This window comes from Cygnus atratus, chromosome 3 (genome assembly GCF_013377495.2).
Source record: "Cygnus atratus isolate AKBS03 ecotype Queensland, Australia chromosome 3, CAtr_DNAZoo_HiC_assembly, whole genome shotgun sequence".
Classification (NCBI taxonomy): domain Eukaryota; kingdom Metazoa; phylum Chordata; class Aves; order Anseriformes; family Anatidae; genus Cygnus; species Cygnus atratus.
In genome coordinates this window covers 118,525,887-118,552,132 of record NC_066364.1, presented here as the reverse complement: position 1 = coordinate 118,552,132, position 26,246 = coordinate 118,525,887, and the positions used below count along the sequence as shown (strand labels likewise).

General features: G+C 40.9%; 2 protein-coding genes across 7 annotated transcripts in view; one reads left to right on the top strand and one right to left on the bottom strand.

The window, feature by feature from the left end:
- Positions 1-9,154, top strand: part of EML6 (EMAP like 6) — a 135,670-nt gene extending 126,516 nt beyond the window's left edge. The window contains exons 36-41 of the mRNA XM_035565508.2: positions 562-734; positions 1,313-1,475; positions 2,508-2,611; positions 3,800-3,953; positions 4,339-4,439; positions 5,480-9,154. Coding sequence (XP_035421401.1) covers positions 562-734; positions 1,313-1,475; positions 2,508-2,611; positions 3,800-3,953; positions 4,339-4,439; positions 5,480-5,504 — 720 coding nt within the window. The 3' untranslated portion in view covers positions 5,505-9,154. The remainder of the gene's footprint in view (positions 1-561; positions 735-1,312; positions 1,476-2,507; positions 2,612-3,799; positions 3,954-4,338; positions 4,440-5,479) is intronic.
- The window catches only part of RTN4 (reticulon 4), a 69,844-nt gene continuing 51,975 nt past the window's right edge, over positions 8,378-26,246 (bottom strand). For 5 of the 6 annotated variants that reach the window (XM_035565511.2, XM_035565515.2, XM_035565514.2 and 2 more), the window contains 6 exons: positions 20,388-20,595; positions 17,627-17,765; positions 11,715-11,784; positions 11,034-11,080; positions 9,850-9,908; positions 8,378-9,442 (listed from right to left, as the gene is read on the bottom strand). In XM_035565511.2, coding sequence (XP_035421404.1) covers positions 9,400-9,442; positions 9,850-9,908; positions 11,034-11,080; positions 11,715-11,784; positions 17,627-17,765; positions 20,388-20,595 — 566 coding nt within the window. In that variant the 3' untranslated portion in view covers positions 8,378-9,399. The remainder of the gene's footprint in view (positions 9,443-9,849; positions 9,909-11,033; positions 11,081-11,714; positions 11,785-17,626; positions 17,766-20,387; positions 20,596-26,246) is intronic. The other variant, XM_035565510.2, reaches the window with a different exon arrangement.

The window sequence follows — 26,246 nt, the reverse complement described above, 5'->3', positions numbered from 1 at the left end:
TTTTTTTTCCAATGTCAAATTGCATTTATCAGCAATGAATTTTAAAAATGACAAAGGGGTTTCTTGTTATGCTAGGCTACATAAATCTTTTCAAAAGCTAGTTACCTAAGCTAGCAGGGATAATTTTTAACGTGAAAAATGAATATACTGTTAGTACAATCAGGTAAATGAAACTGCAAGAACATTTTATTGTTTACATGTAGCAAATATAATAAAATTACACTCCCCCCTCCATCCTGCTCACCAGTATAGACACTATCAAAACAGCCTTTTAAATAGAATAGGAAACTGAGTTTTCACCATTTTTTGCTAAACGGTATTCTTTCTGGTGTCAAAATTGAAGTCATCCTGCAACAAGATAGATTTATATTTTGAATTCTGTTTAGCAACATATGCCTCGTGGGATGTGACTTTTATGTGCAATTTCAGATTTATATTTAGAGGAAACGAAACAGAATTTGTTTTTAATAAGTGGCTTTTATATGTTTTGCTTGGAAACTTTCCATTTACCTGATAGCTTTCTACAGTAAAGGTATGATACTATTGCTTTCATTAATACAGAAACTGCTGAACAAAGTTAATCTAGGCCATCCAGCAAGATGTGCTGCCTATAGTCCTGATGGTGAGATGGTTGCCATCGGCATGAAGAATGGAGAATTTGTTATTTTACTTGTTAACAGCCTTAAGGTTTGGGGCAAAAAGCGAGACAGGAAGTCTGCAATTCAGGATATTAGGTATGTCAAAAACTTCAGTTGAAGTTCTCTAAATACACAGCCCTTGCTCAGGAAATAGTCCACCCAGTTCAGAGTTGATTTCCATTTTTCTTGTAATTCCATATTTGTTGAAACTTGCATGAAATCATGAAATGCATTTACTGGCTGACTGACAGATACCTTAAGCTTATATATACATACACCTTATATAGCGCACACTTTTTCAAACTGATATAATTCAGTTATATCCACTTGAGTAATTTGTATACTGTGGAGTTATGATTCTGGAAGTTAATATAACACATTATAAAATTGCAAATCCTGTTTTCTCATGGAGGATTGGTGTTACTCTGCATATTGTGCTGTGCACTTTCTACAAGTGCAACATTAACACCAGTTCACTATGTATGACAACCTCAGTCTTTCTCATTAAGCATCTAAGCATCAGTGTTTGGTTTGGATTTAATCTCACTATTGATAAAAGGTTTTTCTTGTTTCACAGTAAGGTAAATTTATCCCTTTGTGTTATCGTAGGAAGCAGAAGAAAACGTTGCACAGAAACGGTAAATTATATCTTCATTCCATATTTTATTGTCTAGGATCAGCCCAGATAACAGGTTTTTGGCTGTGGGTTCACAAGAACATACTGTAGATTTTTATGATCTCACTCAAGGTACAACCCTAAACCGAATAGGCTACTGCAAAGACATCGCAAGTTTTGTCATCCAGATGGATTTTTCTGCAGACAGCAAATACATACAGGTATGTCTCACAAAGGACCATGCTTATTTCTATTTATTGTGACTTACTTGCTATCAAACATAATAACAAGATGGAGGTAAGAAAGGGTAGGGGAGACTTTCTGATGCAGATCAGATAACTTAGATTGCCCTTACGATGTTCACAGAGCTATATTTAAAGTCGTCTTTTTCTTTCTAAATAGTTGGGTCTTCCCCTGGGTTCTGCATATCCTGCAGTAGCAATATAGCTCAGTTCCCTTAAAAGATTAGCAGTGTGCTGAGGGCAAGGTATTCTCTTCGCTCTCTATTCTATTCTATTTCGCTCTCTACAGTTACCTTAAAGGAGGCTGTAGTGAGGTGGGGGTTGGTCTGTTCTCCCACGTGCCTGGTGACAGGACGAGGGGGAATGGGCGAAAGTTGCGACAGGGGAGGTTTAGGTTGGATGTTAGGAAGTACTTCTTTACCGAAAGGGTTATTAAGCATTGGAACGGGCTGCCCAGGGAGGTGGTGGAGTCACCATCCCTGGAGGTCTTTAAAAGACGTTTAGATGTAGAGCTTAGCGATATGGTTTAGTGGAGTACTTAGTGTTAGGTCGGAGGTTGGACTCGATGATCTTGAGGTCTCTTCCAACCTAGAAATCTGTGTCTGTGTCTCTTATCCCCAGTGTCATATGCATTGCCTTAAAATAAAATTGTGGACTATAAGCTCAATATAAAAACCTTTCTCTAGGTTGGGATGCATATCATAGCTGAATTCACATGTGAGATTTCCTTCTGAATTTAGTAAAATTGGGTTGAGATAAGCAAGAGAGTAAAAGGAAATTCATCAGCTATGTAGTATGCATATAAACACCTCATTCAATTATCATCCTGTAACATTGTTATTACTTTATATTACATATAATTATATCTAATGAGGAAAAAAACACAATGGTTATCTGTGATGTTTATTTGCTGATACTACTTGCTAAGACTATTATTGCTGGAAGTTTTTTTAAAAGATAAATTGATGCAATTCTGGCAAAATTTCTAGCTTTTTCCTTTCCTGCTTTCAGGTATCAACTGGTGCCTATAAGCGTCAAGTTCATGAGGTACCACTAGGAAAGCAAATAACTGATCCTGCCATGATAGAGAAGATTACATGGGCCACATGGACAAGGTGAGAAATTGAGGAACAAAGTTCTACCTGACTGGGGATGAGCGCAGTACTACATACAATACAGTGCACAAGATCAGACTGTGTAAACCAAATACATGAAATGTCCCTGGGGTTTGACAAATCTGAAAGAGGAATCATATATACTCCCCTTCCCTAAAGCTCTTACACATCTTTTTCAGTGGTTGAAGCTGGTTGGTGTCATGCTGTCTCTGTGTAACATTATTAATGCTGTCATGTATCACTGTCTTATATCCACTCTGGCTTGTTGCCATTTGTCCCAGCCTTCCAACAGTGAAGTGCTTTGCCCCTCACGTTGCTCTGTGCTGTTACAGGTTCACTTTTATTGGCATGCTGGTGTAGGTGCTACCTCATCCCACATCAGCAAGCACAAGCAGCATAGGAGGCATGGAAACATGAGCTGATTGTATAGAAAGGAGTTGTGGGTACCATTAAAATATATTTATTGACATGGACTTACATAGGACCCTTCACACATGATTACAAAACCACGGTTGTGCACTTACTGTAGAATGTGGAACAGGCCAGAAGCAGATCTGACAGTAAACAGTGGGATGATAGTACAGGCAGATGTTTAGGAGAAGATAAGTGAGAATCCTCCCGCTCGTACTGCTCCGTAATTAGGCATAAAAATTCTGCCCCAAATTATTAATTTCTAAGGGCTCTTCACAGCTTTTGTGAATGAGACAGATGCACCTGACAGTTAACATGTGGGTAAATAATTATAAAGAAACCTCAGCTAAGGGGAAAAAAAAAAAGCTATTTTGAGAAATACGCAGATCCAAACAAGTATTCACTCATTCAGAAACTCAGGCTAAGGGAAGAGAATGTTACTGTTTAAAAAAAAAAAAAAAAAAACACCAAGGGGAGGGTACAGTACATGCCCATGAGGAAGGGAAAAGCCCACAGTTGCTCAAGCTGCTTGTATAAAACAATGGGAGTGGTTTCACAGGAGAAAACCTCAGGATTTATGATTAGAGATGGTTTAGGTGCCACGCAACAAAGATACATTCTTGTGATGCTCTACATTATGAGAACACAGGCAATGGTTTAGAGGGAAAATATTTTTAAAGAAGGCCGTTAACAGGCTGTTGCCTCACCATGCTCTGGACAAGAGCAACCACAAGTCTTATGGTCTAATGTTCTTTTTTTAACTTCCTTTCTGAACAGCATTCTTGGAGACGAAGTCATTGGAATTTGGCCACGAAATGCAGATAAAGCAGATGTCAATTGTGCATGTGTGACCCACGCTGGCCTAAATATAGTCACAGGCGATGATTTTGGTCTGGTGAAACTGTTTGATTTCCCATGCACAGAAAAATTTGTAAGTAGATATTCTATTTTAATCTAAGCAACTTGCTTTTCCCCATGTCCAAATTCCTTTGTGTATGTTTTTAAGGAGTCCAAAGTGCACGGCCCAACAGGTCAGCTCCAGGCTGCTCCCAGCCAGTGCTGGTTGCAGGAGCGTGGGAGCTCTGTGGCAGACTGGCTGTCCCTAGGAAGGCCACTCACAGGTGGCAGGGTAGCCACCTTCCAGCCGCTGGGAAGGCCACACCTCCCAGAGCTGGGTGCCGAGTTTGGATTACTGGGAGCTCCCACATGAGTGCTGCAGGGGAGGTGTGGTTATGCATACCCTCACAAGTCAGCTGTCACTTTTTAATGCTGGGCTAGCATACTGAAGTCTAGAACTTCTCTTCCTTTTCCAACAGGCCAAACACAAGCGGTATTTTGGCCATTCTGCACATGTTACCAACATCCGCTTTTCTCATGATGACAAGTATGTGATAAGTACAGGAGGAGATGACTGCAGGTAGCTGCTTATTTATTTTTATGGTGATGGGATGGATTAAAAAATTTGCTGTGTAACTTTCTGTGCCAAACTCACAGCAATGCGCGTACCACGGTTCTTGGCTCACTCTGCATTCATTGGTACCTGCTGAAGCGTGAACTTTGCTTTTCTTACTCTTGCATTGCTGTATTTTATGCTTACTTGCACCTGATCTGCTCCTGCTACCTTGGCCACAGTCATAAGGACATCGGGTCATCATGCAGTCAGGTATCTGTGCCTTCAGTTTATGTCACCAGAGCACCCAGCATCTGCTTCTAGCTCCCTTGTCTTGCCTTCCTCCTGGAGAGAGGCCAGACCAGGCTGATCTTGCCTACTGCTGCACGGCCTGTAAGGAACACGGAGCCTTTGAGTGACAAGAGGTAGGTGAAGGAGCTCTGGCTGCTGGCACAGGACCTACTCATGTGTCTGAAGAACATTTAGATGAGATAAAGACAGCTGGTGAGGGTGTCAAGTCACACAAAAATAACTATCTCCCACCCAGCAAGGGGGTAGGACAGAAATTCCAGCAGAACAGAAGGATAGACGGATTTAGAAGAACATTTCAAGTAACAGGAGGCTCCTCAAAAGGTGCCTGGAGAAAAAAAAGGAAACAGGAAAAAAAAAAGGGGGGAGGTGGATGGGGGTGTGTGCATGTACATGGCCATGTCGCCGGGTGTTGGCTCTCTGGCTGTGTGTGTCTGTGTGGCTGCATGTGCATGATGGTTTGCATGTGCAGCTGCATGCGCATCTGCGTGTGGCTGTATGAGTGTATGTTTGCAGTTGTACGTGTGTGGCTGTGACTGGCTGTGTTTGGGGGGAGTGGCTGTGCATTATTACACTGCTTTAACACGTGCACAACAGAAGGCAGTGCCAGGGCTTATCTTTGCTTTACCTGGAGGCTTACAGTTAGAGGTATTTAGAGAGCGACTACTCAAAATACATCTGTGCCTATATGATATGCTAAAGGTTACCACTAATTTACTTACAAATAAATGTTACACTATGACTTAATTTCTTTGTAGTGTATTTGTATGGCGATGTCTTTGAAAGGCAACTTTTGCTGCTGTTACTGCCACCACCAAGTGACAGCTTTGGACTGGACAGCCATGAATGCCTCTACCCTTCAGCCGCTGGAATTTCCACACGATGCTGGGTGGATTATGCCTTTTCGGATTACTCGTGACTTTACTGACCGTGAATGCGATCTTGCGATTCAAAGACCAACATCCTTGAGCAAGAAGCTGAAGTTTGAAAGCGACATGTTTTGTAAGAGGGGTAAGCTAAAGTGAACAGTTAACACCCTAAGCTGCTTTTGCCTAATACTGTATTAATTCAAATCACATCTGAAAAGGGAGGACACAGAGGGCCCTTTAATTTGCATAATTTCAAAATACGTGGCTTAAATATTCACTCAAAAAAGTGTTTTTACCACACCTGCTTAAAACTCAAATTTAGTGCACTAAGTAAAGTCACAAGCTTTTAATGAGCACACTGGGTTCATGCTTCAGCTTTCAGGAATTGGAGGAGCAAAGTATAATTTTTGTTTCAATATATTCATTTGGCAAAATTTTCTATCCATGAAGTGCCTTTGAACAGTGTTTCCAGTAGTATGGGCTACAATCTTGCCTCCCACCAATGTCTGCTTTCAACATATGGTGCTATAACTTTCACACAGAGGAGGGCTAACACTAACACTTTTCCAGATGTGTACTTACGTTATCTGCTAAATTCCTGTTTAGTGCTTTGGTTTTTAATACCTTCAGAAATGAATTCCAAAATGTTTCCAAGAGCAGGAACCTATGCATCATTATGAGGACAAAACTGGTGGTGTGACTTCTCTTGGTAAGCTATACTCAATTGGTTCAGATGGTAGATGGGCTGCAGCCAGCATTTGAAGCTTAACTCAAAGTGGGGACAGGAGTGGGGGAAGTAGAAAGATTTTTTTAAACACAAATAATGAGGAAGTTGTTCCCCAAGCATTTCTGCAATCTCCCTGTTGGCAGGCAAACATGCTTCATATTTAACTGCCATCCCAAGCAGTGACCATCTAGTGCATTAAAGTATTTCGAAAGCCACCAGCAATCCTTGTTTCCCATTATGCCCTCTGGAGAGAGAGCCAGAGTGATCTTTGAGACCACCTGGTACCTCACCAATAAGGGATGTGAACCCTTCAGTGGGCAGCTAGGCCCATGCTATTTAGACATAGAAAATAAATCACTCTGGTACCTGACAGTTTACTTACTCCTGAGAAAAGCAAAATCTTTGCTAAATTTAAACTCCTCTCCCCATCCTTGCTTCTCTTGCACCGTGTGCAGCCCCCTGCTCTGTGACTAGGCTGTGGGATCATGGGGCAGGACAGCGGCAGGCAGCTGAAATGAAATATGAGATCTCGCCACTTGAAAATGGAGACTATGAGCAGATGTTCACAAAAAGCAAGAAGAGCTCTTCAGCAGTTGTTACTGAACTTCTTGGCAAAACCAAAAATGATAGGGACAGTGGAATTGGAGAAAGAAAAGAAAGTTCAAATTTTCAAATGAAACCTTAGAAAGGAACAGAAAACATTGGCAGTTTCAAAAGACTTTGGAGAGTTCTGACATGGAACGCCTCCATATTTTGGAATGACCTTTCTTTTAAAAAGACTGGTTTTAATCAAAAGAAATTAAGGCCAAAATAGAACATTTTGATTTACATGTAGTCTTTGAAAAGAAATACTGAATTGTGGTTTAGTCCCAGTTCAGATTAATAGAATTTATAATTGTGGAACCTTCCTGCCAAACCACTTCTGATTCCCACTACATAAGTGAGACAATAGCTGTTGGACACAGAATACCATAAAAATGACAAATGAAACTACTATCCAATTAAAGGAGTCGATCCATGTATATTTAACACACAAAAGTGCTTCAGCAACCTCCAAGAATCACCTTTTTTTAAAAGTGGATTTATTAATGCCTTATATTACTATACAGATCAGTTTGTCAGATACACAATAAGAGTCCCTATGCAGTTTTTTTTTTAAAGAAACCTTGTTGATCAAATATTGTAATCATGTTAGGTGGTGATGTCAGTGAGCACCTTCTTTGCTTTTGTTGTCATGTTTGCCTTTCACATTGATTGTATCCTGAATAAAACCAGTTGCGCAGCAGAAGGAATTATTAAATGGCTATGTTAAAAATATCTTAGAGCAATAGCGTCTGTCAGGATAACACTTAAAAATTTGTATGTTTATATGGTTTGGCTTTATGTATAAAATGTTCAGAGGTGATGATGTACTATACTGTAAATTAAAATATTAGTGCATGAATTTATTTTTCAATGGTCAAGATGCCATTAATTTAAAATCTGTGTCTCAAATAAACTTGGATACAAGTTTTCAATGTCCAGCTTTCTAAATCAGGCTCAAAAACATCTGAAAAATTATTGGACTTGCTTAACAATTTCCTTCAAACTAGCACATGGCATACATTACTGTCTTCAAAATAAAAGAAGCCAAGGATCTTTACTTCTTTTAGCAGAATCTAAAATTTCATCTTTTTCAATAACAATTTTCAACAACCAACTAACTCACAAGACTGACAGTCACCCATGTCACTGAGCTGTCAGCGCAGCTGGCCATGGTAACAACAGTGGCCTTCAGTATTCAGCATCGAGGCCTCCTCACTGCAGTAAAGCATCTGCTCTACGAGAACTACGCGCCAAACTGAGCATCACCCACCAACACAGCTATCAGGACATCAGATCTGTAACTAGAACTGAACAAACTGCTTCACGCTGCACAAAAGGTATCATGAAAAATCCATCTACTCACATTGCTATTAATCTGACAAGCTATTTCTACCACCATGTACAATGGATATTTAATCACGATGAACTTAAACACAAATATATTAAACTTACCTCAAGAAAGCAAAATACCGATATTATTTTAAGTCTATAAGCTTTATTGATACTTGGGTTTGTTTTTTTTTTGTTTTGTTTTTGTTTTGTTTTGTTTTTACATTTCACAATGCATTCCACAGACTTAGGTCAATACAGCTTAAACTGCAAGTGTATAAATTTTCATTTATAATTTCTTGCATAACAAGGTTTTAAGTTTCCAAACAACATTTGCAGCATTAGATATTCAGTCCACAGATTATCAGAGTTTGAGAGACTGTAGAGTTATTTGCTCAAAATCAACTACTGCATGTTTGCGCAACGAAGTGTATGCTGTAATCTTTTAATATATGTGGCAGTTCCTTTGTTCATTACTTTTTTTTGTTGTTTCTTTTAAACAGATGCTAGTGTTTACAGAGACATTTTAGTTTTTCAAGCTTGTGTGCTATGGAGCTAGTCCAGAAATCAGTCAATTCTCTGAAGCACGAAGCACTGTGGAGCAGCTGAAAGATCTAAGCTTTGTGAAACACATATATATATATATTGGCAATTGATAAAACAATAAAATCACAATACAGCTATACTCATACCAAAAAGGCAAGATTTTTCAAAACTTGCTAAAATGGTATATTCTTCTAAAACATCTCATTTTAGAAAATCTGCATCAATCTACACAGACCATACACAGTGCACAAACTGGGAAGTGTTATCCTCCGCTCCACCTGCACTACCTCTTCTGGAACGCAGCAGCGCCTACCTCTGATGAAGCAAAATGTACAGCTTTCTCAAATCTTTTTGTATTAGCCAGTGCTGCACACTGGGATAAAGAAAGATGATTAGTTTTAAATCCATACATAGCAGCTTACAATACTTAAGATGATGAAACACATGGCAGTCAAAACAGTTATTTTTCCTCAAACACTGCGTTGCTAAAAAATAAAGATCTGTGAAATTGCACTGCAATGTCAAGGGTTTTGCTTATTCCCTGACCCTCCCCATGTAAATCCAAGTAAGTATTTTCCCCCTTAAAAGATGAACTTCCTATCAATAAGTTGCTTCGGGCTTTTTATTCAGTTTTGCGCTTCAACCCAGGAATTTTTGCTTGGATCCTGCAAAAGGAACAGGAGAGGAAAAAGAACAGCATTTGAGTAAGGAAAAAAGAGCAGGTAGAAAAGCCTTCAAGACAGCAATGTGTGAAGGTAATTATCACGGCAAACCAACTATTACACTGAGAAATTGATAGAACTGCTAAAGGCCTCCTTCGCTCACCCCACAGCTGCAACTGCTGAGGGCCTACAGTTTCACTACTATATAGATTTCTATTAAAAATAACATTGGATGAACTTAAATGCATCTCCAAGAAAAGAGCTGATTTCATAACCATTCCATTTTAAGCAAAGAACTTTCTCCTCCCACAACTAGTATATATAATGCATTTGTTATATACAGAAGTAGCATGCATGCCAAGAACCTAAACATCATTTATGTTTAAATGAAAAACAAACAAAAAACTCACTTAGCCATCGCATCTTTGACATTCTTGTTCACTAGTCCCAAATAATGGTCAATTTGGGCCTGAAATTTAAGGTGAGAGATGTTAGAGACCAAGGCTTACCAACAGTTCCTTTGCTGCCTGGCAGGCAGTTACACACACCAAGACACACCTTGCAGGAATGACCACTGATGGAAGGAAGCAGCTCAACAGTGTTTATTTCCCAGTTTGATGCTGCTCCAACGCAAGTACGCACAACCAAGGCCCGTGGTGAGGAGTGAGCAGTCAGCTCCTCTTTCTCCTCTGGGCACCACAGAGAAGGAAAGCTGCTTTGCTGTTGAACAGCTTACACCCTCCGAGAGCAGCCTTCAGCTTGTCAGGAGGATCGAGGAGCCCAGGCTAAGCCACACAAACTGTCCTTCATCTTTCCTTTTACTGCACAGTATTTAGCTCGTTTCTAGGGTCATACAGAGGTTGGAGAGGAGCCCGAGAAGCTCTCCCATCTTTTTAGAGCATTTCTTCCACCTTTCCTACATCCCAGACTGACCTCCAGGAGCAGAGTTGTTTTGGAAAGAGGAGAAGGAACTGCTAAGCCAGGGCTGGCTTCCCCCCCTCCTGTGCTATCACCTGCTGAAGACAGTCCCTGCTCAAGCTCTACTATTATTTAATTATAGTCCTTTTACTTTGGCTTCTTCTTGCCGCCTCTTCCTTTACATTAGTCTGTTGATAGAAGTATTAGACTGTGCCAAGCCTTTCCTGCTGCCTGCTTTAGCCAAATTACAAATTCCGTGGGGCTTCAGGACACAAATCCTGAATACCAGCTCCAAAGTGTTTTTTTTTTCTTCTCAGAAATTGGTTTAAAAGTACTTACATCAAGATTCACACACCCTGCCTACTGCTGCAGCAGGCCTGAACAAATCTGGATGAGAGGAAGAGAAGGCCTCCAGGTTAATCATGTTTTTTTCATAATCGTTTGCTGGGGAATCTGCCTTACACTTCCACCAAAAAGGAGGAGGGGAAAGCATGCACGGCCTGGACTTCCAAGTGAACTTGGTTCTCTTGGCTCTGACAGTGACTCCTGATTAAAGGCCTCCATTTTAAAGACTTTAAAGAGTTTAGAAGAATAAAATGAATTTGTATTTTCTCCTGGTTTTGCTTCAATAGAGCTAACTTTATGGAATATTTAATGAACCTTATTGAACACTCACCTGATGTCTCTCATAAATAACAGGAACACTGAAGAGCGAAATCAAAGCTGGAAAAGAACAGATCAAAGGTATAAATATTGACAGAAGGAATGGTGCTCAGTTAAACAAAGACTAGCTTTCACACCTTGACATTTCTTTCAAAAAGGTACAACAAAAAGAAATAACTAGGCCACATACAAAAATTGTTGGCCGGTAATTTAAATAATCCCTGTTAAGGAGAAGCTGGGCTGCTCTCCAGGTCTTGTTAATGACACGGTAAGTCTGGTCACAGTTCACTTTTTCACTGTGCGTTAGGCACATTCTTCAGCAAGAACGCTTAGGTCAGTGGCACCACTGTCTGCACTGCTCTTGGCTACAAGAAACAAACTATCGTCAGTGGGAGGTGACCAGAGCTGATTTTGTACCCTCACCAAAGTTACAATATAGCAATGATATTAAAGAAAAGCTAACCCTGACAAGGAGATATGATGTCTGGAAAATGTGCAACTTCACAGAATTCAACACAATTCAAAATTATCCATTCTGCAGGGTTATCAATGTCCTAGAGAAAGGACACACAACTATATCATCTTGATACGCTCTCAAGAACACAGGAATAGCCTGGGAGTATCGGGCAGACTTCATTACTTTTCCAGGGTTATTTTGTAATGCCAGGTATTTAACACAATTTAAAACACTTACCCAATATCAGTAATGTCAGACCATTAAACAAGGCACCAACATAAGTGAATACCCACATCAACACTGCAAACTGAAAAATAAAAAGCACATGTCAGCCTGTGACTGGTCTTACAAGAACATATTAGTTATACCAGTGAGATAACTTCTCTAAATGCACATATGAAGCTGGAACACCCCAAACTCCACCCATGTGCATCTAATGTAATTACAGATGAGTGACGAGATGGCTGAAGGGTTTAGTAATGGGATATGTGGCCTCTTGTGTCTAGGTCATTGGGCTGAATTTGTCCCAAGTCAGCAGTGACCAAAAGCTGTCAGTACGTGGTGGCTGCTCAAGGCCCTCTGCGTGTACACAGCACTTCCAATACGGCATTTAAGAACAATGGGCAAACAGTTCCTACCTCCCACCCTTCGAAGACAGGAACAGGACAGGCAGGGAGGTTAAAGGGCTGGCGCATGCCACAGCCCTTTGGGACAGAGCCAGAAGGAAAGCAGGTCATTTGGTTGCATGGCAGCCCAGCAGCCAACACATGAGCACATCAACCCTGGGGCTGCAAAGCCACTGGTGGCACTGCCCCACCACAGCCATGCTGCGGCTCAGCAGTGTGGTCTCCATGAACCACTGACTATGCTAGGCAAGGGCTTCTGCCACATTGGGTGAAAAATCTGTCTGGAAGGGAATGCGGCAAGGCTGGCTTGGGTGACTTTCTTCCCTTAAACAACACAAGGACTTAGAATACTACAATATTCACGAAAGAAAGAAGTCATCAGTGCCATAAAATGGAAGACGGCTGCAGGTCAGAGACAAACTCCAAAGAGAAGACTTTCTGTTAACACGCACCCAGCCCTTCCCGCTGCCGTTCGTGGTGCCTGCCCCAGCGCCGGCCTCGCTATTGCTCCCCCTGCCCTGCTGCCTCCGCTCTTGTGCAAGCCCCATTGGGGGGAGGGTCTTGACCCTGCTTCAACAGTTTCGCACAGCTCTGAGGGAGTTAAACCCCACCAGCTTTCCACCAGGTGCAGAGTGACCCAAGCACACCTCTGACCTATACCAGGGCAGGAGTGGGTGCAGGCTGCCAGCTCTATTTCTGTGTAGGATTCCTCCCTGAGGAAAACCAGCCCATTTCTTCTAGTGTTGCACAGCCCATAAGGAACAGAGCAGAAGCCAGGATTCGGATGTCAGATCTAGTGGATTTAGCAGCACTTATTTCTTGCTAAGCAGACAAGAACCCCAGCACTCTAATCAGCTAAGCATGTCTGGTTATTTTCTGGGCAAGACATCTGCAAAACAGTGGAAGGTGGTGCAGAGGCTGCAGATACATCCAAATCCAAAGATGTGGGCACAGACAGCAACCGAAGGTGAAGCACCGCAATAAGCAGGAGATGCAAAGGCAAAAGATGGGCACAAAGCACTGGAAAATAAAGACTGTAAGCTGAAGGACTGTGGGCAAAAGATGCAGACTACAGCTGAGTTACTCAGAAGTTATGCAGTCAGACATCCATTTTTAGCTTATCAGAAGACGCAAAATGTCCAAACCAAACAAAATCAACAGCCAACAGTAAGGGCAGGGCAGTAAAGACAGGTCTAGCTGCATGACCCCTGTAATGACAGTAAGTTTATACTTCAAGAGCTTCATTCAAAGCTGATCCCATTCAAAATTCAGCAGGATTAATTGCAAATGATGCAGTTCTTTATCTGTCAGTTCTTTCCAGAGGTGACGCAAGTAGCACTAGAGGCACAAAGTTAACCTTCAGACAATGCTGCAATGTTACCATCAGCTGCATTTCCACTGAAGGAATTTGCAAGTTTATCAAGAAAAATAAAGCAGATTTCTCTAACCTCCCTCATGATTCATTCAAACCTTGGCCCAGTTCTGCTCTCTGCAGTGCCAGGGTGAGAGCTGGCTGCCAGCCTCTTTGCACAAGAACAACTTTACCAAAGCAAATCTCCACTTTCTGAGCAAGTCTGTCCCTGCAGCATGTCCCCTACCCCAAAGACAGGAGGAAAGCCAACAACCGTTATACAGCAAAAAGCCCCCAAGTTTGTGAACACTCAGAACGACTCTCTCACAAAGCGTGCATTTGGTATCGTAAATCAGCTGGCTTCAAGCACACACAGTGAACCATTTTAACTGCTCTCTGAGCTCTCCCCTGCATGAGCACAGTTCCAGAAGCAAGGCACCACCCTGCCCAGGTAAACATTGATAACAGAGCTCAAGACTATGCCCATGTCAGAAAACACAGTTCACGTAAGCAGTGGGGTAACAGAAACGAAATCAATCCAAAAGTCCAACAACTATCAGAACAATCACTGGAATATCAGTTAGTGAGCACTGAATTTATGGTCCCAGAAATATAAAAATCCTGAAGTTAACATTTGACTGACACTGGCATTGCATCTCCTAAAGTCTGTCCAAAGCAGTGCCAGGGTTTAATGACAAAATCTACAGTGTGTGAAGTTTCTGTCCGCTTTGCCCATTTGTTCCAGGCAGGAGAGGGAACCACCGACCCCAGTGAGACCACCTCTCTTTGCCATATCCTGCTGACTGCTGTCAGTAAATGACAGCTGTTTTCTAAGCTGTGGCCACAAAAGCAAATGATGTTCAGCAAAACCCTCCAAAGCCCCCTCCCAAACCACCGCCTCTCCCTCCTCACACCTTTCTGACAGTTAAAACCAAGCTCCCAGGAATAAATGGACTCAATCTCAATCCCTCATTTACTTATGGTCTCTATTTTTTCCTAGAAATGAGACAAACTTACAAATGTGTAAAGGTTTACCTCAAGCATGCCTGAACACTTAAAGCTCTAAGATGGAAAAAAAAAAAAAAGCTGAAAGCAACCCAGAACTAACCTACAAAGATAATATTGTTCTTCCCACATACTCAGAACAGGATAGAAGGAAGGCACGGGGCCCAAGCTCACCACTTGCATGTTACAATGATATGTGAACTAGCAACAAAACTGTGTATCTGAAGGACCGGATCCAGTTTTTGCCTACCTCATTCAATGAGACTCCCTAGTACCCAAAGCATAAGGCAATTTAATGGCAAATCCAGAAAGGCCCATATATCAGTTTCTTTACTATAAACCAGTTCAAATATAGCACAGAGCTCTATTTCTCAAAATATCAGTTGAGCAATGACAAATTGAAAGCAACTGTGCCCCAACGTCAGAAGAGAACTGCTACTGATTGCGCAGCCCAGGGTGAACTGCTCGATTACTGTGAGTCAGGACAAAGTGCAGCTCCTCCTGGGACCCTGACAAGGGCTCTTCTGAAATTTCCCCTGAAAAGCTATGAGGATCTTCCCCTTGTGCTGCACAAATATTTAGTACATTTTAAGACTTCCATGACTGAAGCACTGTTTAATAAAAAAAAAAAAAAAATCTTAACGAGACAGATTTTACAGCCAGAACTATTATGCACAATAAACTAACCTGCAGACATTTTCTACATCAAAGCTCTTTAACTTTCATTATATACAAACATGCTGTTTCCTATGGTGAAGATGTTTAAACTACACAAGCCAGGCATATTTTTTTTTAATAAAAACAGAGCTGCTGTATTACATAAAACCTCAGCATCTTAATGTTCTCCTCAAGCACAAACTCTTCAAAATCAGCACCTGTAAATGGTCCTGACATTCACTGGTTTTATAGAGGGTTGCTCCCAACTACCATAAATTAGACTAATTAACCCACATAAAATGTTTTAAATGCCAGAACAGAGGGGAAGTGAATTATTTCATCTGAATAAAAATGTATTTCCTACATACCATACTATTTTAGAAGTGATTAGAGTGCCTTGAAGACATCTTGACTGGAATTAATTCTACTACTGGAAGACTTAATTTTTAAAACAGTGCTAAGTAAAACAGCAGTTGGCTATTCGCTGCTTCCCCTTCCTTACTGCAAGGGACTGTGAACTCTAAACAAATGGTGTGGTAATTCGCATAACTCAGATGAAGGATCATACCACAAAGGGCTTAATTATTGAAGAAATACAAGTGACCTTGTGACTACAAGGTTTTCTGTGATGTATCCAGTTGTTTAATAAGATCCAAATATGACTTCAGCAAAATAACCTTTTTTGAACACTGAAACTCAATGCCATTAAAAAGCGCAATAAACAGAGAATATGTTCCTTTCCTCCCTCACACTCCAAGTTTATGTTATCCAAATGCAGTTCTAGTCACATAACAACAATTCCTTTGACCAAGGCCACAGCGCTGCAGAGATGCACTGCAAGCACGCAGCCACTGAAGTGCAAAGGCAATCCAGCCTCTCACAGGCGGCAGGCAGGGCTGACGTGGTTTAGCCATCCAAACCAAGCCCCAAGTGGGAACACCAGCAAGGCACAGATAGAAACAGGCTCATTTATGCCGTGCTGCCATAAAATGACTGCAGCAATATTAATCGTGTACAGAAAGGTGACCAGAAAATACGAATGCACAAGCACCTCATAAAAGTACTTTTATTGCACAGCCCTGTAGGAGCTGGAAGAATACTGCACAAAACCCTGGGCTAATCCTTCATCTCCTCTTCTCCTTCGGAGAACCTGAATCTTTTCTACGAGCACCAGATCACAGGTGATAACACCCAACATCCTTACACATCTTTTCCTCTTTCCAGAGGGAAAGGACTCTTCCTGGGGAAGACTTGGACAACATTATTTGCAATACCCACAGTACCAACTCCTCACTGTGCTTACGTAGGAGCAACTGCATGAGAAATGCATCTATATGAGAAACTGCATCTAGAAACTCTAAGATCCTGAGAACTATCTCCAATTTCTATTCCACAAATAAAACAGGGACTTTTACAGCCTTCCTATTTTATTCCAAGTTTCTCTACAAACCCCTTCTCTCATCCTCACAACAACTCAAAGGCCTTTGCAAAGCACTTTATAAGCAAGAGATTTACTGGAGGATAAATGCAACTTTATTTCAAGATTATGCAAACTGAAAAGCAAATGGACAACAAGTTGTACTCAGTAAAGGAAACAATTGTTTGAAAGACAAAGAAATGTGATAAGCTTGGCAGGAGAGAACATAACTCTCACAGAATAAAAATGAAGGATTTTCAGCCATTTTTACACCATTTCTTGCTCTGCCACCTCAGTAAAGAGCACCTCAGTTTTGCTCTGCAACGTTCAGTAAACTCTATTCAATACTAATTAAACATATACTAGGTATCTGTTAGGCTGTTTTGCATGCTTTATGCAGAGTTGTTTCCAAAAAAACATTGCAGTAATTGGTATTGCTAAGAAAAACAACTATTTACACCCAAACCAAGTGACCGAAAGAAGCATCCACCTTCCTAGTAAAGCACAGGCCTTATTCACTCCCATTTCTTCCAGTAAAAAAATGGATAGAAAACGCCTGCTGTTCAAGGCAAGTAAATGTACATTAATTGACCACTTGCTAGTCTCTGTACAGAAACAAACCGAAAAACATAAACCAGACTGTGCCAGTCTAGCTGTAAACGGAGATTTTTTTTTAAGACAGTGAGTGAGAGAGAGGTGGTAGTGATGCATTCTGAATGCCCATACTGGAGCAGTGTCTTGTTTTCTTAAGATTTCTGCTTTTAAGCACCAGCAAGGAGGTGTAACAGCTCAACTGTATGCAGCCAAAGCTTATTTCAGTTTTCCATTCATTTTTACTGTACTGTCAAAATGAAGTACAAATAAAGCTAACCACTCCATGACTGCATTCAGTACTTAATGTATCTAAGAGAATGCTGCACTTGCTGAAAAACAACAAAAATTGGTACTTCCAGCAAGCAAACTAAAACTCGATACAGAGCCAAAGATGCTATTGTTCATTCACATTTGTAAGGACAAGCGGGCTTTGCTAACCTAGGTCAGCAAGGAATCTATTTACACAAGGCTGTCACATCTACAGCTGAAGTAAACTTACCTTCAGAGAATCAACTAAGTCATCGACTAGGAAGAGACGTCTCAGCTCTCTGACTGTGCCATTAACATGACCAAGCACAACATTACTGTATTTCTGAATAAGCTCTTCAGACACAGCTACGTCAGACTCCAAGTAAGCCCTGCAAGAAAGAATAGCTTATGAAACTGTACTGTAAGAGTTCTGCCAAACAATATCAACATACAGCATGTTAGAAAAACCTCACTATATGTGGCATGCTACAAGTATAGAACAGAGCTAACCTAAGTTATTCTTGGAAGGTAAAAGCAAACCTCAAAAGAGGAAAAACACACCCATATCCTCTTAAAGAGAAAAGAATAAAGAGCTTCTCTCTCACAGCTCTGCTGTGCTAGTGTATTTACAAAGTCACATGCAGTCTTACCCGGAGACCAGGCAAAAAGGCACGCTGGCTAGCACACACGAATGAACAGACAAGGCTAGCAAGTGGCCAAAACAGTTTCCAGCACCTCTGACACGTATACTGCTGTCTATCACACTAATAAGGCCAACGTACATTTAAAATAAGAGACACAGATGGACAGGCTGGCAGGGGAGGAGGAGATCATTTACTGATTTTGCTACTGCATTAGGAAAAAGAAAGTTCTTAAGGCAACCTGAGACTCCGCTGGACTTGATATTTCTACGTTTCTCAAACAGAAACTATGTCCTACAAAATCAACATAGCCATTCATACCGCTAGAAGACACTTCTGAAATCAGCATCACACTGTGACAAATACACTAATAAGGCATGGCAAAATGAGAATTTTTTATTGTTTGCTCAAAAAAACTTCTCACAATTAGTGACAGCAATTCTTTCAACAGAAAGATGTAAAATTGTGTCCGGTTAAGCGTTCTTTCCACTACACCGTGACATTTATCTGTAGTTGTTGTGGCTATGACAATTTAGACTCTTTAAATAAAGAGTAATTTATCTGATTTGTGCATTAGAGGGAGACGGAGTAATGCAGCACTCCTATCACAGGGTGCTCATTTTACAGTTACTACACCTTAACTATTACTTTCAGTTGGAGATTCTGCTTTGGGGTGGGAGGTTATGTTTGTGTTTTTGATTATCTCCTATTATGCATAGCAGACATATAATGGAGTCTCCTACATATATTAGTAAGGCAAAGCTAAACATTGCCTTGTGTTAAGTCCAAAGCAAATTAAAATACTCTCAACGGTAACTACACAGGGCAGCCATTTCAAGGCTACATTTCTGCTGTCCACATTTGGCTTGAATCTGCACAGCCGTCTCAGCTCATCAGCAGGAGATTTGGTACTTGAATCAAAAGGTACATCGATCTCATGGATGTCTCTTCATTGTCAAACTGAATTCAAGTAAAAGCATCCTTCCTGCAGTTGAAAAGCAACCAGGGATGTTGGAAAAGAATGTCTGGAAGCTTCTTATGAATATCAGTATTTTTAAAAATAAACTGCTTAAAAAGCACAGAGCAAACCGGATTTCCACTGGGAATTATTCACCCTAATAAGAAACAAAGGCCTTAATGGTTTTGTTTTGCAAAAGATACATATTTCATGCTGCTACTCTGAATATTATTGTCAATTGGCCAGATGTATTTTTTTCTAAGCTTGAAAACAAATACTTTTCCCCTCAGAGTTTTGTCCCACCGTTGTTTTAGGTAGAGATTGGCTTCTACTGGCTAAATGAGCCACTACATGTAGACAAGGAGAAAAAATAAAAACAAAACTCAAGAAAATATTTTACTTTGTCTTACTAAAGATGAGAGGAAGAAAAAGAATGACTGGAAACACCACAAAATGAGTAAGAGGGCTGTAAATAGCAGGGCAAGCAGGATTTTCTGAAAGATGCAAGGGAAATTCAGACTGAACCACTTCATTTGTTAAAAAGGGAGAGAAGCAAGAGCAGTGTGGGATAGGGCTAGCATGTACTCTTAGCAATTAGTCTAACCCACCAATGTATTTATTTCTCTTAAGATGCAGCTCTGCAATAATGGGCACCACTGTACTCTACACAGTTAGAGCATGATTACCAAGCAAGCTGCATTCCCCCCCCAGGGAAGTGCACACATGGTGTACCCCAAGGACTTAGCTCAGCACTCAGAACCACTTAAAACCACTTAATCCTACGATTCAACTCCTCAATCCTTAGAAATTTCTTCAGAGTCCAGGTTTCTGGATTTCTTATCTGGGCAGGCTGCAATGAACCTGGATTCCGCTGATCACACGGCAGCCTTGCATATGGAGAACGCAGCTCTACTGTTACGTGCTAATACATAATTTAAAGAGTATTCTGAAGTTTCAAAAAGATACAAGTACCCCCTACTACATTTATTCTATTTTTTTTGCTAAATAAATTGCATTGGAAGTGCTGAAGTAATATTTACATTTTGTACATCATCTGCCACTGGTTCACATTCTGAAGACTACGCCACTCCAAAATGCACAAATTATTCCATTAGGTTGGAATATGTTTTTTTGTTGTTCTGTTTTTAAATGCAAATTAGGACACTCTAGCACTGCCAGGAAAATCCCCTGTACCAAGTGCTCAATTCATTTGCTTTTCCACTGTGTTTGCCTCCTGAGAAAAACTGAAAGCAGTGTAGTCGTAGGCTGGGTGACCGATTTTTCAGTACAGAGGCTATTTACATTATTATGCAACATAGTATGGCATATGTCATTTACTGCTCGTAACAGCACCAACAGTGCTGCGCCCCAAAACAACACACGTTTTTTCTTAATTATAAGAAAAACCTCACCTAAACGGGTGGCCTTCATCGGACTTTTGGATTGCCTGGATGACTCCCTTGTATATCCTAAAGCTGATGGTCACAGAAAGCAGGGCCAAGGCAATGTAAGCAGTCACGCTCACGATGCTGAACACTGTTAACGAGAGCAGCAGGAACAAGCTGGCACCAAACACCACTCCTGTCTTCTTAATGTCTCGCCAGTAAAGGAGGTCAACAACTAAAAATTAAAAAAGGTAAGAAATTAGTACAAGATACCTTTTGCATCCATATGAAAACAGAGAATGTCATTCACTTGACTGCTGAGAGTCATCAAGAACGGAACTCGCAATCTCACTATCAAACGAGAGCTGAAATTACAACTAGAAATAGGTTATTGTAGCACTGCTTTTGCACTGGAATTCAGATTATTGGGATTATTGATGTTAGGATTACCTGAAATGTAACTGCTAAAATTTAAGAATGATTCTGCCCCTAAGCGATGTCAGAATTAATCTCTTCAACTGCAGTGCTGTATTGTGCATAAGAACCACAGCAGTTTCTGCTTCATTTAATTTTATTTTTGTGGAGGCCACTTACTGAAGAGGTTAATTCTGATTCCCTGTTAGGACAAATGACACAGACATTAACAGATCTCTACACATGGTATCATCACAAGTCCAACAGAGGCAAAAGCATCAACAGTTTGTTTTGTTTCCTTTTGACTGAAGAAGTTCCCTCGGGAGTATATGGTGTTGTGACAGAATGAGCCATTAAGAGGGACTAACCTCACTCTAATTTCAATTCAGGAGACAAATCTGCTGTGCTACAAATGCAAAATCCTTCATTTATAAACCAAGTTTATTTTTTCCCTAAGTGACAGTCAGCTGAGAATGCTGTATTATGCCATTTTCAGCATCACCGTTTTAAGCAAACTACACCCTTGCATAAGTCATAGGTAACGGCTTAGTGCATCAATTGCAGGGTTTTTTTTTGTTTGGTTGGTTTTGGTGTGGGGGGTTTTTGGGGGGGGGAGGTTTGTTAAAAAATTTGTTCAAGAAATCCACCAAACATCATTCTCCATTGCTGAGTACACAACTGTGCAGAATCACCTAGTCTGGTCTAGTTTTATACTTCATGGTGAGATAACACAACAAAATTCACTCTTCATGGTTTCTACTTCCACAGCTGATTAGGTTTCACGAGAATATATTCCTCTTCTGCATCAAAACTGCTTGTTAATAGTGGTAACCTAAGAGTTATTAAATGCAGAACTCAAGACGAATTACAAACAAGCTATTACTACTGTTACAACACAATCTTAGTAAATCCTGTCCTAGACATTGCAGAAGTTAACTGTAAAATAGTGTATTACAATTCAGAACAGGATTCTTACTCTAAATTACTGTAAACAAAGCAATTCAAAAACGGTATGATTATTATTTCTTGCAGGATGAAAGTGTGCTAATGCACCAACATTAAATAACTTAGTAGCCTCTTTAGGGCAACATCTGCATAATCCTTTTGTAGGTATAACACAACAACGCCACTGGAGCAATTTCACGTGTTTCAGAAGCTGACGTCCTTTCTTAATTATTTCTGTAGGGAAACCACACTGAGCAGCAGGCACTGCAAAAATGAAAACTCTGGTCAGAAACTTAGGGAAGCCATTTTCGTAATGCTAAATATTTTACCTAAATATTTAAATTAATGTATTGGTAGAAATTTCCTCAAGCTCTACAATCAGGTTACAGTTACATGAACGCTTTAAATTTGTCATAAGCCAAAACTGCTGTTGAAAGAAATGGTCTCAGCCCTCCACCACTCAGTCCCATTACTTTCTTCTGCACGGCCATACACAGAACCAGCCTGGTTCTCTGCACGCAGCCAACCACCAGTGGAACAAATACAACAACACACCAACGAAGCAGTCGGCCAGATCAGATTCTGGATGCGGTTCACCATGTGACTCTGCAGACATATGGGGTGAGAGATAGAGCAGCCAACCGAAGGAGGTGACACTCCTGCTCTCAGAACAGCATCAGTTTAAAGTCCTTGTCAAACTGCAGCCCAACGTATCCCCAAGCACTCTGATGACCCATTACTCCTCTGGGTCTCTTCCTGCTACAAAGCTGCACTTCTATCTTCCCTGTCAAACAAACGAAGCTCTAAGCCAAGGCAAGACAAGTACTTTTCTTTACTATTTGTAAAAATCAAACAAACAAAAAGTAAGTCTGAGTAAAATTCCTTTGGTATGAACTATAAACCCTACATTTAACAACATTTTATTTGGTTTCTTTGGCTCTAATCACAGAAGTGTCTATCAGTGTCTCTGTACACCTTACATTAGCAAGTTCAGCATGCAGAAGGCAGCTAGGGATGAAGTTGTGAGCATGACCTACAAACCACTGCAAACTGAAGAGCCCTTCCAAAACTGAGCCGCAAGTATCCCTAACACTTGGGTGAGATTTTCAAAAACCATCTTGACAAAAAACATTGGTGGACATTTTGCTCCTAAATCATGCAAAAATCTTTGATTTTTTTTCCTGAGTATTTGCTTCAGATACTGAAACTACATTTATTTTTAAATGGTGCAATTTGAGCATCCATACATTAATATTAGGGTGATGCTCATGTGACACACTAAGCGTGGCCGTACTCTCCTTCTGCAGATGACATTAGCTCTATAAATGCAATACTCCCTTCTCTGTAACACAATTTTAAAGCATCTACGCTGGTAGAGGGTTCTTACTGCTTCATAGGAAACCACGTATTACAACTGGTAGCGTGTTATACCTGAACCCAGTTATAAAAATGTGAAGACAGTAATTCATCTGTATGACAGTTTCCAAAATAGGAGAAACAAAGGCAAATTGCTGTAATTAAAGCACACCACAAACACCAAATGGCTTCCAGCAACCTATCTTCAGGTCTTTTGTTCTCAGTAATAAGAAAAATCCCCAAGCTAGGACCTCCCAGACCACAGTTAAGCTGCACCAGAAGACTCTTCCCCCTCAGTTAAGCTGCACAAGACTTTTCCCCCTCACTCTGTCTCCACTCCATTTGGAGAACGAACAAATCAACCTCCATGTCACAACATGTGTATCTTGTTTCATAGTGAATTCTTCAAAGGGAAATTTGGTGTTATATATCACCTGAAAAATGGAATTCTGATTTTTAGTCCAGAGAGTAAATGGTGAAATTGATTTTTTTTCCCCGATTGATCTGAAACAGGTATTTGCATTTCTTTCTGAAGTAAAAGAAAAGGTTAAAAGCATTACTATAAGCAGCTTTCTGGTGTTAACTTAAACATAAGATATTCACAGCAGATTAAAAAAAAAAAAAAAGACTCCCAAGAACAGCACTGCCAAGCAGCCTCTCCTCACTGAAACTGTTTTAAGCTCTATTTTATACAACATGAACTATAATCTCATGCATTTAATGCAAGTATTCCAGGCCTATTCTAAAGCAAGAACAGCTGCCTACATTTGGTAAGCACGAACTGTCACTTGGCATATCTAAAAATAGTACTGCTAGCATCCGTGCCTTACATGCAGAACTCATCCAATTACATTTTGCTTATAAAGCAAGTGCCATGATAGCGGGTTTATCACTGTATTTTTTGAAGTCTCTTCTTTCTTTCACAGACAATTATCTTAAAACTGAATAATTGCATACAGTTTCTTGATGACAAAAATAGTGGTTTAATATATTTAACCTGACAATCCTCTTTAAAAAAAAACGAACCAAGTAATCCACTCTTTTTTTAGAAAGAGAAATTAAAAGCCTCAAGATCTACAACAGAGCTTAATTCACACACATGAAACGAACCAAAAAAAAAAAAAAAAGGGGGGGACTAACCAATTTTGGCATCCATCTTGAGTTTGCTTGCATGCACCCAGATCTTGTACAGCTGACTACCCAACGCCTTTTCACTTCCTGCTGGGGCATTCAAAGGTCAGCAGATATACGCAACTGCCTGCCTGCTCACTGCGTCTCGCTGCGAGCGCGAAATCTCGCAGGCGAGCAGGAGGCTCGCAGCCCGCAGCCAATAGCCGCCTCTCTGCTAAGTCCTCGGAACGCAGCTGCCGGGCAGAGACGCGTGCCTACAATGAACAACTACTCTGCATGCAGCCTTTAAGGACAAACAAACAAAGGGCTTCAGCACCATATAAAGACTATTTGTCTAAAGGGAGAATGAAGATTTAAAAAAAACGCAAGCAGCGTGTGATTTACAAACATTGTGCGAACAACAGCCATTACACTAGAATCTTTCTGTAATCTGAAATGTAAGCAGAAAATCCTTATATTCTTCAAATAATAGTAAAAATAGCTTAGACACAAATAGAAGCCTTTTCTGGATCAAGTTAAGAACAGCGTTGTACTAACACAAGTTGAATACAAGCATTGAGAACAGGCAGCTCCCAAATGCATCTATGGTGCTAAAGGACAACTGTCATCATGACTGTTAGGACCACAGTAGGTAAATTGCTGCCAATTTCTTTTCAGAGGGGCACTTTCCAGCTCCTTTAATTAAACTTCTTATTCACTTATGACAGTGATCTTCACGTTTCCACAGATACTTCGTGAAGAGTACCTGGCAGGTGAGGTCTGAAGCCACATTTCGCTTTCCAAGCTTGATCAAGCAGCTGTGGGGCAGACTGGGCTGGAAAACTCTAGCCCCAGGGAGAAGTCAGGAGCGGAGCGGCGAGGAGCCACCCCGGAGCCCTGTGGAGCCCCAAAGCACTCACCTCTGGGGAGCAGCTCAGGTTCAAACCTAGAGGCACCCCAACAAACTGGTCATTAATTTGGAGGGCCTGCTGGAAAAGACATCTGCATGAAAGGGAAGCCTGTGCTTCTCTTTGCTACAGAAAGACAGCTAGCAGGACACTACTTACTGCTGGTGATGGAGTGGCAAGAATGCTAACCTGGAGACACGCTGCAAGCAGCATGCAGTCAGAGAGTGATGTTACACCCAGGTAACCAAACCAGAGCAGATCCCTGACATTACAGTTCTGCCAGATATTGCCTATGTATTGAAATACCCCACCTGAAAGCAATTTCAATAATACTACAGAGAAGGTCTTAAATGTGTCTCATCAGGTGGTCAAAGCCTTCCAAGCACAGACACCATTAGCACATTCAGGTTTCACATTTTAAAGACTTTCCACATCAGAATGACAAGGTTACCTTTTTTTTCTTTTTTTTTTTTTTTTTTTTCAAATTGTGGTTGCCATTGTAAGCAGGAGCAGTTACAGAGTGGGCTACTTTACCCTGATCAGATGCTGGGAGCCAGATGGGTCTTGCTGCAAGTCAGCAAACACCAAACCAACCCCAAGCTGGAAACACAGTGTGGTCATGGCATGACTGCATGTGGTGCCAAGCTTGTGGGGCTGGCTCCAACCCACAGAGCCTTCCCTGTCCTCGGGAGAGGCACTACAAAGGAGCACCAAGTCCAGCAGGACCGACAGGCCGACCTGCAGCCCAGAGGTCAGATGGCAAGCCTGGATCATACACCTTTCAGACCTGGCACGTCTGCCCCACAATCCCCAGCAATGAAAAAATGATACAGATTCCACAAAGTACATGCTAGAATGAAAATGAAGTCCAACACTACCAGGTTACCCACCCCCCAAATGCAAATACTATCTAACAATTTTAATTGAGCCACTGCAATATGTTTTCTTTCATTTCTATTTAATCGTATACCCATGGATGCATGTACTCACGCACAACATATGAACTGAGGAAACCATTCTGAAGTCCTGTTTACACCTCATGAAATTTTGAAAATCAAAGGCTGCATAACCCTATGCAACCCTTTCCACCTTTTATGAAATCTAAACCAGAACTCAGAGATATTTTCAGTATATGAATCCAAAAAATAAATAA